Source organism: Manis pentadactyla, chromosome 13 (assembly GCF_030020395.1).
Source record: "Manis pentadactyla isolate mManPen7 chromosome 13, mManPen7.hap1, whole genome shotgun sequence".
In the NCBI taxonomy this organism is placed as follows: domain Eukaryota; kingdom Metazoa; phylum Chordata; class Mammalia; order Pholidota; family Manidae; genus Manis; species Manis pentadactyla.
In genome coordinates, this window is record NC_080031.1 from 29,606,409 (window position 1) to 29,623,239 (window position 16,831).

Sequence of the window (16,831 nt, forward strand, 5' to 3'; positions counted from 1 at the left end):
GAAATTAGAGGTATTCAAGACAAATGGATTTTGCAAAACATTTTAATCACTCTGTACACTTGCATGAACAGAGAATAAGAATCTAGGGAAGCCTATACACCTCATGGATGGCATCTGAGGCTAGATCTGTAATCAGTCTTGTGTCCAGCCATTAACATAGGAACATTTCTGATTGTTCAATGCCAGAGGCACAGAATTCTCTCTGGAATGTGGACCTGAGTAGATTCCAGACATACGTCTAACTGTCATGTACAATGCAGTCAGAGCACTTAGAAGGACAGAGAGCTGGGACTTTATGGAGTTTAGTGAACGTGTTATATGAATTGTTTTGTGTCTCTTTTGCTAAGGAATGCCTACTCATACTGGATTATAGTCTGAGACTTGCTTTTATTAACCCTCACCACTTGTCTATCAAAGGGAACTTTAACACTAACTTTAAAACTAATACAGGCCAATGTAAGCACTGATTCAAAGAGATATATTCACCCTTATGTTTTCTGCAGCATTATTTACAATAGCCAATATAGAAACAAATTAAGTGTCCATTGATAGATGAATGGAAAAAATACCCCCCCTTCACCACACAGGAATATTACTCAGCCATAAAAAAGAATGAAATCTTGCCATTTGTGACAACATGGATGGACTTACAGGGTTTTATGTTAAGTGAATTAAGTCAGACAGAGGCCAAATGCCATATAATTTTATTTATATGTAGAATCTAAAATTTAACACAAAGGAACAAACAAAATAAAATAGAAACACAGTCATAGATGCAGGAAATAAACTCTTGGTTACCAGAGTTCAGACCTCTGAACTCGAAATCTGTGTCCATGGGTGAGACCCTTGGGTGAGCTGCCCCTAGAGATGGTGGGGACATACCTGGGCCACCCCTGTGGATGGCAGGGAGGCTCCAGTGGCTGTGGCAGTGGAGGGTGCAGCTTCACCCAGGAGCCCCCTGTCTGTGGGGCTTCCAATTGGGGAGTCCCTGCTGGGGAATTGGTCTAAAGCACCTCCTAGATGGGTGGGGCCTTTACTAGAATTGGGAAAGGGTAGGGACATTGGAAACTGTGGAATTAGCCCTCCATGAGATAGAAGACTGCTTAGAGGTCCTGAGTGGCTGCGTAGCAGCTGGGATTGTATGATGTCTGTTTCTCGAGATAGTGGAAGGGGTTATCGAGGAGAGAGAGAGACTTCAACAGGAGAGAGGAGCATTGCTTGGAAGAGCTGGGCAATGACCTATGGGATGCCCTTAAGAAAGAGAGAGTTATTGAGAACACAGGTTGTGCTCATGGAAGATATGTTAGCAGTGAAGGAGGAGGAAGCAGGAGAATCCGTGATACAGGAGGCCATAGGGGAGGGGGAGGAAAGAGCAGTGCCTTCAGCCCCGGACATGGTGGAGGAGATAACAGGAGAAGATGAGCGGGTGGGACAGAGTGTCGATCTGCTGCCGGGCCACTGCCTGAGGCACCAGCTTCTCCCGTATTAAAGGCCCACCTGGTTGTAATTAAGAAAATAAATTGCAACAACCCCGGACTCCTCAGGGGGAGGAGCTCCCCCTCCCCAGGTTGTGGAGCCCTCCATGCTCTGCCCCTACACCCAGGATGAGCTGGTGGACATGAGCATCCGGTTTTGGCAGAAGCCATCAGAACCTCTGCCAACGTGGCTTTTTTGTTTCTGGGATATGGGGGTGGAAAACATTGTTATTTCAGGTTCTGAAATGGGTAGATTGGCTTCCCTGATGACTCACGCTTCCCTCCAGCAGCAGTTGCAAAGTGTCTGTCACACCTCCAGGAACTGGGTACTTCTGGATTGGCTGAAAACAGCCATCAGGGCAGTTTGGCCTAATCAGGGTGATTTACTATACTTACCCAGTAGCTCGAAAGTGTATACAGACCTCCAGCAGGTGTTATGGGAGCTGGTCATGAAAAATATCAATTATAATATGGACCCCAGGACCCTGATGAGTTGTTATTCACCCTAGGAATGAGAAATCTGGTGCTCCATACAGCTCTGCCATTTCTCTTTGGGTCCCTAGTGACTATTCTTACCCCCCATATAGGGCAACCCATAAGTGAGGGTACTCATACTTTGGAGGTTGAAACAAGAGCATGGAAGGACGTATAGGCTGTGAATGACAGGAGAGGTGCAAAGGGCCCGCAAAGGTCTCAAGGACCCAGATGTGGGTTGATTAATAAAGGCCAGGGTAGTGAAAGAAAAACTTGATGGGAAGCCCAATAGAATCTTGTTCGAACTGTGGCACCAATTAAAGCCAGAGCAGCAGTTCCAGCCACTGAGGTCCAGGACATGGAAGCCAGAGGTAAAGCCCCATGTCTGGCCTGTGTCCCCGCAAGACTTCTAGGGGAAGAATACTCAGGATCCACCCTGGCACTTGCCTCCACAGGAGGATGATTGGGCATTGCTGTTTGACTAGGGGTGGGGGGCGGATGGTGGAGGTGTTAAGACCCTACCTTGTGGGGCATGGGGACCAAAGACCACCTGTAGAATTAGCAATTCATTGGTCCCTTGTGAATGTACAATGTGCCCTGGTGCTGGTGGACACAGGAGCTGAATGTTCTCTGATTTATGGCAACCCTGGCATTTTCCTGGGACCCTGCTGTGACAGATGGCTATGGGGTAAGGCAATTCGAATAAAGAAAGCCTAAATCCCACTGGGGATAGGGTGTTTACCCCCAAAGGAGTATACTGTATACATTTCTCCCATCCCTGAATATGTTTTGGAGGTGGATATCCTGCAGGGCCTGTGGTCACACACTACTGCAGGTGAGTACAGACTGAGGGCATGTGTACTAAAGGCAGTTCTGCGGGGACAAGCACAGTACCCACCTGTAGCTCTGCCTGTACCCTGGTGGGTGACAAATGCTAAGCAGTATAAATTGCCTGGGGGACACAAAAAAATTGGAGAAAGTCGGAGTTGGAGAAGGTGGGCATCATAAAGTCCACTCATAGTCCTTTTAATTCCCCAGTGTGACCAGTGAAAAGCCAGACAGCTCCTCTCACATGACTGTGGGCCACAAGGAATTGAATAAAGTTACACTCCCTTTGTCTGTTGTCTCCTCTATAGCAGCCCTTATGGACACCCTCAGTCATGAACTGGGGACGTATCATTATGTTATGTACTTTGCTAATGCTTTCACCTCTATTGACATAGCATAGGAAATTCAGGAACAGTTTGTTTTCATGTGTGAAGGCTGGCAGTGGACATTCACTGTCCTTCCTCAGTCCCATTATTTGTCATGGACTTTATAGCCCAGGACTTGACCACATGGAAGAAACCACAAACGGTGCACCTGTATCACTACATTGATGATATCATGCTCATGTCTGATTCTCTTGCAGATTTAAAAGGGGCAGTTCCTAGACTGCTGCAACATCTACAGGAGAAAGGATGGGCTGTGCACAGCACCAAGGTTCAGGGACCTGGTTTGTCTGTAAAATTCTTGGGGGTTGTCTGGTTGGGTAAAACTAAAGTTATCCCAGAAGCAGTCATGGATAAGCTTTCCCCACCCTACCACTGGTGGCAGTATTACAAGAATTTTTAGGTCTTTGGGGCTACTGGAGAGTGTTTATCCCACACTTGGCACAAATTCTGAAGCCCATATACCAACTGGTATGAAAGGGCATCAGGTGGAACTGGGATGAAACATGTGCAGCTGGTTTTACTGCTGTTGAGTGAGCAGTCAAGGCAATACAGGCCTTGAATGTAATGGACTCCTCAAGGCTCTGTGAGCTAGATGTTCATGTAACTGAAGACGGTTATGGATGGGGCCTTTGGCAGCAGCTTGAATGGACATGCCAACCTACTGGATTCTGGTCACAACTACAGAAAGGAGCAGAGGTCTGGTACACCTTGACAGAGAAGCAACTGGCTGCTATGTACCATGGCTTGCTGGCTATGGAGCCTATCACTGGAACAGCTCCGACCAAGGTAATAATCACCTATTCCATTGAAGGGTGGGTGTGAGACTGGACCCAAGGCCACAGAGTGGTGTGGCACAGATGCCTACACTGGCCAAATGGGGTGCATACTTACAGCAGTATAGAGCCCTCTCCAATAACCCCTTAAGTGGAGAACTCCAACACTTATTAGGTCCAGTGACGTATACCAGTGGAAAGTGGGAAGAACTTGCTTTTGAGCCATTGGTAGCCAAGAGTCCTTAACAGGAGGGAAAAGCCCCTACACCTGAAGATGCTTGGTATACAGATGGCTCCAGTCATGGGCAGCCTCCAAAGTGGAGGGCTGTAGCTTTCCATCCTAAGAGTGAGACAATATAGATGGAGGATGGAGAGGGGAAGTGCAGTCAATGGGCTGAGTTGTGGGCAGTATGGCTCATGATCACCCAGGAGTCCTCCCTTATAGTTGTTGGCACTGACAGCTGGACCATCTATCAGCGCTTGACCCTGTGTCTACCAGCATGGTACCATGCCAACTGGATGGTTGGTCACTGGACCCTTTGTGGGAAAGAGCTGAGCAAGACCTATGGGCCTCTGGTCAGACTAAGACTGTTACTGTATATCATGTGACTGGCCATTTGCCTTTGGCATCTCCAGGGAATGATGAAGCAGACACTTAGCCCAGGTGCGTTGCCTATAAGAAAAGCCTGCTTTTGATGTGGCCCAATGGTCACATCAGCGATTGCTGCAGATGGGGCAAAAGACAATGTGGGCTGTAGCCAGTCTATGGGGCTTGCTGTTGTCCTTTGAAGAAGTCAGCAGAGCCCACAAGGAGTGCCTTGTATGCTCTAAGAGGGACTTACACTGAGTCCCGCAGCAACATGGGATAATTATAAAGAGGCCAATACCCCTTGTTAGGTGACAGATAGACTATATAGGGCCTCTGCCCATATCAGAAGGATATCGGTATGCTATGACTTGTGTGGAAACAGCTACTGGACTGTTAGTTGCTTTTCCTGTACGATGTGCAGATCAGCAAACCATCAAACAGGCCTACAGCGTCTCTTTGCAGCCTGTGCCAACTGTAGGTGATTGAGAGCAATCAAGGCACCCACCTTACTGGATGTACATTACAAGAATGTGTGCAACAATTAGGAATAGAGTGGAAGTTTCATTTATCATATAACCTACTGGGGTAGGTATGACAGAGAGGTACAATGGCTAGTTGAATTCTGACCTGAAGTCAGCCACTAACAGTCTATGGGGCTGGCCAGTTTGCTTATGGACAGTGCTATGGCATTTGAATTAGAAGCCCTAAAAAGGATCCTTGATCCCTGTGGACATGCATTGCTGCCTTTCCTATACAACTGTATGTGTAAACCAAAGAGGAGTTATTGAAATCAGGATATGGCCATCAGAGCAACATCCTGCTGTCACTCCCAAGTGCATTAAACCCTGGAGACTCTGTTGAGTGGGTGTGGCCCTGGACATTTCAACACATGCACCAGTGATGGCTGCCTTTCTGGCACCTTAGGGTAAAGGCCAGGAAGCTGGCCTACTGTGTGTTCCCGGAGTAACAGCAGAGTAACAGTGTTAAGGCCCCCAAAGATCACAGTAGCGTACCCAAAACGTCTGGAAGGTAAGAGCATCTTACAGGGAAGTTTTGTTTTATCTTTACGGCCAGTGCATGTACCTCCTGTAGCCCTATATACTGACCCATCTGTAACTCCCACAGGGAAGCGGGTGAAAGTCTAGTATACTAGACCATGATGAGATCCCGTTTCTGCCATGGTCCAATCACAGGACCACTCTCTTGCATGTCTGGACAAGATTTGCCTATGCTGGTCTTATTAAAACATATATCTTATTACCCTTAAGGTAATTTTCTTCTATAGTCCCTATGGCCTGGATCTATCCCCTGGCTGCAGCTGCCACATGATGATTTCTCTGAACTCCCTACCTGTTCAACTACTGACTGCCTGTGGAATGGGTGAGGTATGGACTTAATCTGCATAAGACGTGCAGGTAACGCACGTAGGACTTTGAACCTATGTGAATCCTTTGGCTTTAAGATTATCATGATTTTATTGTTATTGCTACTGTATATTATTAGTCTGGTTACAATGTTCCAGTTTTCTTGTCCAGGGGCCATTGCAGAAGATGGGGAAGAAGTAGATTGTGAGGCAAGATTCCTGGAGGGGTGGGCTGTGGATAAAATTGCAATATTTCCAGAATATCTTGCCTGGCCTTACTGCATCTCCATATCAATAGGTGTTTCCAAGGGGTGGAGAGAAGTAGTCCATCCTCATATCAATAGGTACAAGGGAGAGCAAGGGCATATCTGGACTGCAGAGTTGGGTGGGGCCCCTTTTTGCAGCCAGGTCATGAGAGACATGGGTGAGCAGAAGTGGACAACTGCTTGTAGGCAATAAATGCGTTTCTCCCACTTTATTTCTCCCTTTGACTGATTTTGGTTTCAAAGGTAATTTGCCCTGGCTGGGAAAATATTTTGCTCCTAGAGTTACAGCATTGTATGAGAGAAAAATAAACCCCTATCACATTTAAGCTACTATTTTGAGCAATGTTACTACCTACTTTTACTTACAGGTTTATTACTTACTGACACAGAAATGGCTTGCTTTCCTGTTAAAAAATAATAGTATCTTCTGTCATTACAAAGTTATTACAATATTATTGACTATATTCCATATGCTGTACTTTTCATCCCCATGACTTATTTATATTGTAACTGGAAGTTTAATTCTCTTGATCCCCTTCACTTATTTTGCCTATTTTCCCAACCCTCTGGCAAATACAATTTTCTGCATTGTATTTATGAGTCTTTTTCTGTTTTTTGTTTGTTCATTTGTTCTTTTTTAAAATTCCACATGTAAATGAAATCATGTAGTATTTGTCCTTCTCTTTCTGACTTATTTAGGACAATACCCTACAGGTACATCTATGTTATCACAAGTGCCAAGATTTCATTCTTTTTTATGGTTATGTAATATTCCACTGTTTATATATACTACATGTCCTTCATTCATCTTAGGTTGCTTCCATATTTTCATATGTCTTTTCAAATTAGTGTTTTGTTTTCTTAAGGTAAATGCTCAGAAGTGGAATTACTGGCATATGATATTTCTTTTAATTTTCTGAGGAACCTTCATCCTGTTTTCCATATTGGTTGCACTAGTTTACATTTCCAGCAAGAGTACATAAGGATTCTCTTTTTCCTACATCTTCACTGATACTTGTTATAACTTGTCTTTCTGACTGGGAGGTAATATCTCACTGTGGTTTTGATTTGCATTTTTCTGATGATTAGTGATGTGGAACATCTCTTCATGTGTTTATTGGCTATCTGTATGTCTTCTTTGGAAAAATGTCTATTCAGTTTCTCTCACCATTTTTTGATCAGATTGTTCTTTTGATATTGAGTTGTATGAGTTCTTTATATATTTTGGATATTAATCCTTTATTGTATACACCATTTCCAAATATCTTTGCCTATTCAGTAGGTTGTCTTTCCATTTTGTTGATGGTTTCTTTCTTTCACTGTGCAGAATCTTTTTAGTTTGATGTAGTCCCATTTGTTTATTTTTACTTTTGTTCCCCTTGCCTGGGGAGACATCTCTAGAAAAAAAACTGCTAAGGCCAATATCCAAGAATTAACTGCCTATGTTTTCTTTCAGTAGTTTTATGTTGCGGGTCTTACATTTAAGTCTTTAATCCACTTTGAGTTTATTTTTGTGTATGGTATAAGAAAGTGGTCCAGTTTCTTTTTTTTGCATTTAGCTATTTACTTTTCCCAACACCATTTAATGAAGAGAGTGAATTTTCCCATTATATATTCTTGCTTTCTTATTGATTAATTGACCACATAAGTGTGGGTTTCTTCTGGGCTATCTATTCTGTTCCATTGACATATGTGTCTGTTTTTGTGCCAGTACTTTACTGTTTTGTTTACTGTAGCTTGGTAGTGTAGTTTGAAATCAGGGTATGTGACACCTCCAACTTTGTTCTTTCTGAAGATTACTTGGGATTTAAAAAGTTTTCTTGTTTTTTGCAAAATCCTCATTCTTCAAGATTCATATTAAACCATTCCTCCAAGGATTATGTGCTTGATGTCTCTGTGTAGGTTTAGTGTTCTTTCCTATGTGCTTTCACATTCTGCTACCATAGCAATTATCATTATATTTATTGACATTAATTGTTTATATTACTCTCATTCCAAAATAAGCTGTGAGATCTTTAATGGGATCTAAGAGAAATCTAATTACTCTGTGTCTCAGCTTAGCCCAGGACTAAGTACAACATGGTATAACATGTTTGCTGAATACATAAAGGTTCTGCCTGCCCTTTTTTCTTTTCGAAGCTTTGAAATTTTGTAGTTAATTCCTGTTAATATTTACAGTATGAAAAATATAGATGTGATACCAAAAAATCACCCCTAATCATATTTAAATTCTTAATTGGTTCCAGTTCTTAGATTGCTGGATTAGATCACTTTCTAGACTTTCTTTTTATTTTGCTATACTCTTAAATATGAATGTGAAACAAAATGTAAATAAAATGCCAGAATGAACTGACACTAATTTATTTACTCAACCTAAATGTTAAATTTTCTTTTTTTAAGGTACTTACTAAATCAATTTAAAAAGGACAAAGCATTGTAAGCTAGAATGAAGTAGAATCAAACTTGTGAGCTTTCAAATTTTACTGATAGAGCCAACAGAATATTCTCCAAATAAAACCTAAATCAAATTGCAATTTTTCATTTGGTTAAAGTTCTGCTATTCCAAAGGCATATTGGTATTTTTAGTTTGAATTTCCACTTTGTTTTTTTATCATTTTATTATCTACTCAAGTCAAATGTGATTGTAACTTTCATTTTTATTTTCTTATTTTTCTAGAAATTAAGGTACCTGCTCTCTTCCGCTGTGAAAGAGGAATATGGGCACGCTGGAATTTTTCAGTAACCTTTAGAAACTCCTGTTTCCTTTGTTGAAGTATTTGTTCTCTGATTTGGTGTTCTCTTTCTTCTTGTTCTTTTTGTTTCTCTTCGAAAACTCTATGTTTAAATTGCATAAAGTAGATAATAGAATTAGACAATGTTTTTAAAATCGCAACACATAAAAGTTTCAAAACAATGCATTCATTACATAATAGTACATTCATATTTCAAAATTTTACTTACTTAGAAATAACAAATTTTAAATAAAGAGAGGTTCTTGGTTAAGAATATTAAGAATAACATAAGAATTTAATATGTCTGTAAATGATAATTATCCAGGTCTTTTATAAGGGAAGGCTCTGTAATGAGGCTTTTTAATTTCTGGCAGGCCTGTACACACATTCCTACCTCCCTAGACCTGCTTTGGAAATATTCTTTCCTAAAAAGCTACACTATTTTATGTAATGTGAAGAGCTAATTAATTGGTGAAAGAAGCAGCTCTGCGAATTATGGGGCAGACAGGAAAATACTGCATATCTCTTTTTCTCAAGACCAAAATTTAAATTTGGTTGTCATGTTATCTTTAAACTGTGCTAAAAATCCACGTAATTTACATAAAAATCTTGATTTCCAACTTCTCTGTAAAATGTGGAAGATTTGGCAATCTTACACTCTTATTCACACATGGGTACAAACACCTGCCTGTAATTCTTATCACAGTTTATGTTCTTCAGCTTAAACTATAATTTAAACTGCTTCAAAGAATTAATATTGACAGTGGAAAATGTGTGTGTGTGTGTGTATGTGTGTGCTTGTGCATGTGTTTCAGTAATTATCTGCTGGATGAGAAAAATGAAAATTCAAGCCTGCAATTCACTGGTAGAGTGAACTGTTTGGAATGTATGCGGGTGATTGGTAAGAACTCTTTAAAATGTTTAGTGTCATAGGTTTCTGTTAACCAGTCTTCTAATGACCTCCACTGGCTAGAGCATTATTTGAGTCTAAACAACTCATATTTAGGGACCTATACTTCTGGAAAGTAAGAATATAGATCTTTAAGTTACCTAAAGCCTGTAGTAGGTAGGATATAGTGGTATAATGCCACAGGTGGGAGAGATGAGTTTTACCTCCCCAAACAATTTCCTTCAAGAATCTCCCCAAGCCAAGACAAGGGAGTCTGCTTTCACTACTTGATTCAATGTAGTGCTGGAAGTCCAAGTCAGAGCAATTAGACAAGAACAAGAAATAAAAGGCATCAAAATAGGGAAGAAAAAGTAAAATTATCTCTATTCACAGATGATTATTTGTTCATAGAAAGGCCTAAAGAATCCACAGAACACTGTGAGAAATAATAAATTCAGCAAAGTTGCAGGATACAAAATCAACACATACAAATCAGAGGTCTTTTCTTTATATTAACAATAAGCAATCTGGAAAAGAAATTAAGAAAACAAACCCATCTACAATAGCATTAAAAATAATAAAATACTTAGGAATAAACAGCCAAGGAGGTAAAAAACTACAAAACGCTGTTGAAAGAAATTTAAAAAGTCACAGATAATTGGAAAGACATCCATGTTCATGAACTGGAAGACTAACATTGTAAAGATGTCAGTATTCCCCAAAGTGACAATCTTTATCAAAATCTGATTGATGTTTTTTGCAGGAATAGAAAAACCCGCCCTAAAATTCATATGAAATCTCAAGCGACCCCAAATAGCCAAAACATTCTTGAAAGAGGACAAAAGTGGAGGTCTTATACTTCCTGATTTTAAAACTTACTATAAATCTATGGTAATCAAAGAAGTGTATTGCTAGCATACAGATATGGAGACCAATGGAGTAGATTAGAGAGCCTAGGAGTAAAGCCTTGCATGGTCACATGATTATCCACAAGGGTGCTAAAACTAGTCAGTGAGGAAAGAACAGTCTTTTCACAGCAAATGATGTTGAGAAAACTGGATATCCATATGCAAAAGAATATGGATACTCTTACCTTACAGCACATACAAAATTAACTTGAAATGGATCAAAGACCTAAATTTAAGAGCTAAAACTATAAAGCTCTTAGAAGAAAACACGGGAAAAACTTTGCTGGATTTGGCAATTATTTCATCTAGCAATGATTTCATGGATATGACAAAAGCATAGGCAACAAAAGAAAAAATAAATTGGACTTCATTAAAAGAGCTTTTATTCATCAAAGAACACTACCAACAATTAAGAGGCATTTCAGGGAATGGGAGAAGATATTTGCAATCATATATCTGATAAGTGACTTATATCAAGAATATATAAAGAACTCCTACAATTCAACAACAGAAATAATTGGTTTAAAAAATGGGCAAAGGACTTGAATAGATAATTCTCCAAAGAAGATATACAAATACCAACAAGCACATGAAAAGATGCTCGACATTACAAACCAGTAGGAAAATGAAAATCAAAACCACAATGAGATACCACTTTATACCCATTAAATGGCTATTAGAACAACAACAACAAAACCCCCAGAATATCACAACTGTTGGTGTGGATGTAGAGAGATTAGAATTCTTGTATGCTGCTCATGGGAATGTAAAATGAGCAGTTCGGTAGAAAACGGTATGATGTTTCCTCAAAAAATTACTTAGAATTACCATATAATCTGGTAATTCTGCTTCTGGAAATATACTGAAAAGAAGTGAAAGCAAGGGCTCAAACAAATGTTTGAATTATATTTATGTTCATAGCAGCCTTATTCACAATGGCTGAAAGATGGAATCAACTCAAGTGTTCAATGACCGGACAAGTGGATAAACCAAATGTGGCATATACATATGATAGAATACTAATTTAGCCTTAAAAAGGAAGAAAGTTCTAACCATGCAACCCTTGGATGAACCTCAAATACATTCTGCTAACTAAAATAAGCCAATCCCAAAAGGACCAATATTTTATGATTCTAATTAAATGAGGTACCTAGAGGAGCCAATTCATGGAGACATAAACTACAATGGTGGTTGCCAGGGGCTGGAGTAAGGGAGGGTATGGGGAGTTAGTATTAAAGGGGCACAGAGTTTAAGTTGGGGAAGATGAAAACATTCTGGAAATGGACGATGGTGATGGTTATACAACAGACCGAATGTACTTAACACCACACTGTATACACACTTAAAAATGGTTAAAATGATAAATTTGGTGTTATGTATATTTTACAATACAAAATAAGAATCCCCCCAGGTCTTTGACATTGACAGTGTTTCTTCAACACAAGCGCAGCTTTAAGCTCCTTTGTCCAACCAGATTGAACCTGTTAGCCCTTCTCTTTTGAATATAATTTATCAGCACTGTCCACTAGAAATAAAATATAAGCTGTATATGTAATTTTCTAGCAGCCACATTAATTTCAATATTTTACTTAACTCATATAAAATAGTTTTAAACATATATCAATATAAAAATTATTAGGATAATTTTATATCCTTTTTGTACTAAGTGTATTTTTACATCTCCATTTGGACTAGTCACATTTTAAATGCTATATTAATAGACTAGAATGCCTGCTGGTAGGAGTTGTGGTTTTCTGAAGGAGGAAGGGCTTTTATAGACAGGCAGAGATTTGAGAACAAGGAAGTCAGGTTAACAACTAAAAAGCTCTTGAAAGGGATTCATTTAATTTCAAAATAGTTTTCACTTAGACCATAGGAAAACACATTGTTGTCATTTAATTTATAAAAATTTTCTCTTTTTAAATAGTTTCCTTTATTACTCTAATCCTGTAGTTTCAATGTGGAATATATCGCCTTCCCCAGGATGGCTTGGGAATTTGTGGAGGAATTTTGATTGTCACAATAACTGGGGTGGGTTACCAGATTTTAGTTCCCTAGGACCAGGGAATGCAAAATGTCATACAGTGCATAGAATGATTCCACACAAAAAAAGAATTATTCTGCTTCAAATACTGAAGGCTAACCCCCTGGGAAATATTTCAATAAAGTGATATACTGCTGTCGCCTTCTATGGTGAAGTCCTGGAGAATGGTGGACCTGCTATACATTTACACTTCTGTTGCCACACATACAGACAGGACGGAATTCAATCAAGAGGACTAGGTTAAAAAGTTCTTGGTAATAACCAGCCCAGCAGCAGGCCGCCCCAAAATTGGGGGTGGCTAGGGTCAGTTGATATGGGGAAATAACATTAGGTGAACAATTAGGGTGGGAGGTAAGATAAACACCTGCTTCCCTACTCCCACCCTCAATTTCCACTAGGTTACAGAAAGGTAGTGAAAACCTTAAAGGAAGGACGTAGGCTGAGGTTCAAGTTGTATGTGAATCTTAAGGCACTTATATTGGACATGAAGATAAAGAGAAAACTAGGAGTTGAGAAAATAAAAATAAATTACATGGCAGACCAGTTACTTTTTGTAATGCATCCTTTGAAGAAAGATAAAGAAAAGAGAGGCAATCAAATGTTGGCATTAACATTCTACTTTCTGCTAAGAGGAGGGAGCAGAGACTTGCTTGGAAGTAGCTGAGAGAGTCAACTCATAATTCATAGGCTCTTCCTTGAAGTTTGATGGCAGTATCAAGGACACTAAATGAGACTAGATGAGTGCACTCTCGTGGCAGCTAGTCTCCAAAGACACTCTTCAATGAACAGTGACAATGTCATCCTCTCTGCTTTAATCAATCTGGCCCTGTGATTCTTATGGCCAATAGAATGTAATAGAAATGATGCTTTGTAATTTCCCAGGCTAGATTAGAAACTTTGCAGCTTCCAGTTTGGTCTTTTGGAATGCATGCTCTAGGAAAAGTCAGACTTATGTAAGAAGTTCAATGACCTTGAGATCACCATGCTGAGAAGTCCAAGCTAGCTAAAGGGAGAGAGGGCATGGAGACAGATGTCTGGCTAGCCTCCAGCAGTTCTTGCTATCCCAGCTCCAGCACAAAATGTGACAAGAAGCCATCTTGGATATCCAGCTCGGTAGAACCTTCAGATAATTCCACCACAGTTGAAATCGGAGCTCAATAGCGTAAGACTTCCAAGAGACAATAAACCACCTGAACCAGTCTACATACAGAGTGGTTAAAAAGTATTGTTTTAAGCCACTAGGTTTTAGATTTGTTACACAGCAGTAAATGGCCAGAATAATAACTAATAATAATGAACTTTTAAAATGTGCTAACATTTGTTTAGTGGGGATGGACATAAATCTTCAATAGAAATTATTTACTTACTTATGTTAATGATAAAGAATTTATTACTTTCATTTATAATAAATGATTTTTTTGACTAAGAAAATTTAAGGGGCATATTGGAAATTAGTATTTTGATAATAAAATATTCTCAGTGAACATCATTATGCCATGAATTATTCAGTTTCAGAGTATCAGTGGACTGCAGCTCCCAACTTAGATAACTGTCACCTTTATGTCTCACGGCTGATAGTGCAGCAAGTACTTGTACAGAACAAGTTAACCCTTAGTACATTTTTTTTTAAAAACAGAGATATATACTCCAGGGTTGTATTGTATTTTTATATTTTTCTTCTAAAGTATTATTTCATTGATAATGAAAACAATTTATATTTACCTAGTTAGATAAGGAGGAAACCTTAGCTGATATGTATTACTGATTTTTTTAGTGATAATTCAGTCATCTTTATACATTTTTTTTTTTCTGGGCAAATGCTTTGATGCTTTTCCTTCAACCTGGCTCTTTGGGAGCTAATCTAGACAAAACTATATATCTGAGAGTTGCATTCAGAAATCCATGGCTGCCTAGATGCTTAAGGGAATTTGTTAAATAATTACATAAACCTTCCTCTAATTCAAGTGTGTGAAGTTGTTCAGTGATATCTCATATCACAGCAAATAAAACATTGAACATTTATGTGGTATAGAAGACACTTGCAAAAACAAAGAAATAAAGTTATTTGTTGTTAACCATGAAGAAACAGAAAATCTGAACAGACTGATTACTAGTAACAAAACTGAATCAAAACAAAAAATCCCAATGAAGAAAAGTCCAGGATCAGATGGATTCACAGAATTCTACTGAATATTTAAGGATGAATTAATGCCTATATACTCAGAGTATTCCAAAAAAATTGAAGAGGAAAGAAAGCTTCCAAATTTATTCTATGAGCACAATGTCACCCTAATACCAGAACCAGACACACTGCAAAAAAAGTTACAGACCATATCCATTTTGAACATATATGCAAAAATATTCAACAAAATATTATCATATGGAATTAAAAAATACTTTAAAAAGATTATTCACCACAACCAAATGGGATTTTTCCAGGGACAGATGCAAAGATAGTTCAACATCCACAAATCAACCAATGTGATACACCACATTAACAAAAGGAAGGATAAAACCATATGATCATCTCAATAGATGCTGAAAAAGCATTTGAGAAAATCCAACATCAATTCATGATAAAAACCCTCAACAGAGTAGGTATAGAGGAAACATACTTCAACATATTAAAGGCTGTATACAATAAACCTATAGCCAACATCATACTCAACAGGGAAAAGTTGAAAGCTATTCCTCTAAGATCAGGAACAAGACAAGGAGGGCCAGTCTCACCATTCTTATTGAACATACGACTGGAAGTCCTAGCCACAGCAATCATCAGTGAAATGCAAATGAGTATTACCTCACATCAGTCAGAATGGCCATTATCCAAAAGACAATAACAACTGTTGGTGAGGATGTGGAGAAAAAGGAGCCCTCCTACCTGTTGATGGGAATGTAAATTGGTACAGCCACTATGGAAAACAGTATGGAGGTTCCTCAAAAAACTAAAAATAGAAATACCATATGACTCAGTAATTCTACTCTTAGGAATTTACCCAAACAAAACCTCTGATTTGAAAAGATATATGCACCCCTGTTTATTGCCACATTATTTACAACAGTCAAGATACAGAAGCAACTAGTGTCTGTCAGTAGATAAATGGATAAAGAAGATGTGGTACTAATACACAATGGAATGTTATTCAACCATAAAAAAGACAGAAATCCTTCCATTTGTGACAACATGGATGGACATAGAGGGCATTATGTTAAGTGAAACAAGTCAGGCAGAGATGGACAAATACTGTGTGATTTCACTTACATGTGGAATCTAAAAACAAAACAAAACAAAATGAACAAAATAGCAGTAGACTCATAAGACATGGAGAAGTGACTGGTGGTTACAATAGGAGAGGGGTTGGGGTGAGGGAATGAAATAGGTGAAAGTGATGAAAAGGCACAGAATCTCAATCATAATATAAACTAGTCATGGGAATGAAAGTATAACATAGACAATATAGTCAGTAGTTCTATAACATCTTTCTATGTTGACAGTACACTAGCTGGGGTGAGGCTTTAATAATGTAGATAATTGTTGAACCACTATGTTGTACATTTGAAACCAATATAATAATATATATCAACTATACTTCAATAAAATATTAAAAGAAAAAAATAAAAGGCATCCAAATTGATAAGGAAGAAGTAAAATTGTCACTATTTGCAGATGACATGATACTAAATACAGAAAACCCTAAAGAGCACCAAAAAACTATTATAATTAATTCAGTAAAGTTGTAGAATACAAAAATCAATATATAGAAATCTATTGCATTTCTATATACCTATAATGAAATAGTAGAAAGAGAAATTAGGAAAACAATCCTATTTACAATTGCATCCAAAATAATAAAACACCTAGGAATAAATTTAACCAAGGAGGTGAAAGATATCTATTCTAAAACTATGATACATCGATGAAAGAAATTGAAGATGATATAAATAAATGAAAAACTATTCTATGCTCATGAATTGGAAGAATACTGTTAAATTGTTCATATTACCCAAAGCAATCCACAGATTCAATGCAATGCTTATCAAATTCCAATGGTACACTTCACAGAACTAGAATTAATAATTCTAAAATCTATATGGAATGACAGA

The 16,831-nt window shown here is 38.6% G+C and overlaps 1 protein-coding gene across 7 annotated transcripts in view; it reads right to left on the minus strand.

Moving 5' to 3' along the window:
- CEP126 (centrosomal protein 126) overlaps nt 1-16,831 on the minus strand; it is an 86,194-nt gene that overhangs the window by 61,660 nt on the left and 7,703 nt on the right. For all 7 annotated transcript variants that reach the window (XM_057490353.1, XM_057490354.1, XM_036902781.2 and 4 more), the window contains exon 3: nt 8,844-8,989. In XM_057490353.1, coding sequence (XP_057346336.1) covers nt 8,844-8,989 — 146 coding nt within the window. The remainder of the gene's footprint in view (nt 1-8,843; nt 8,990-16,831) is intronic.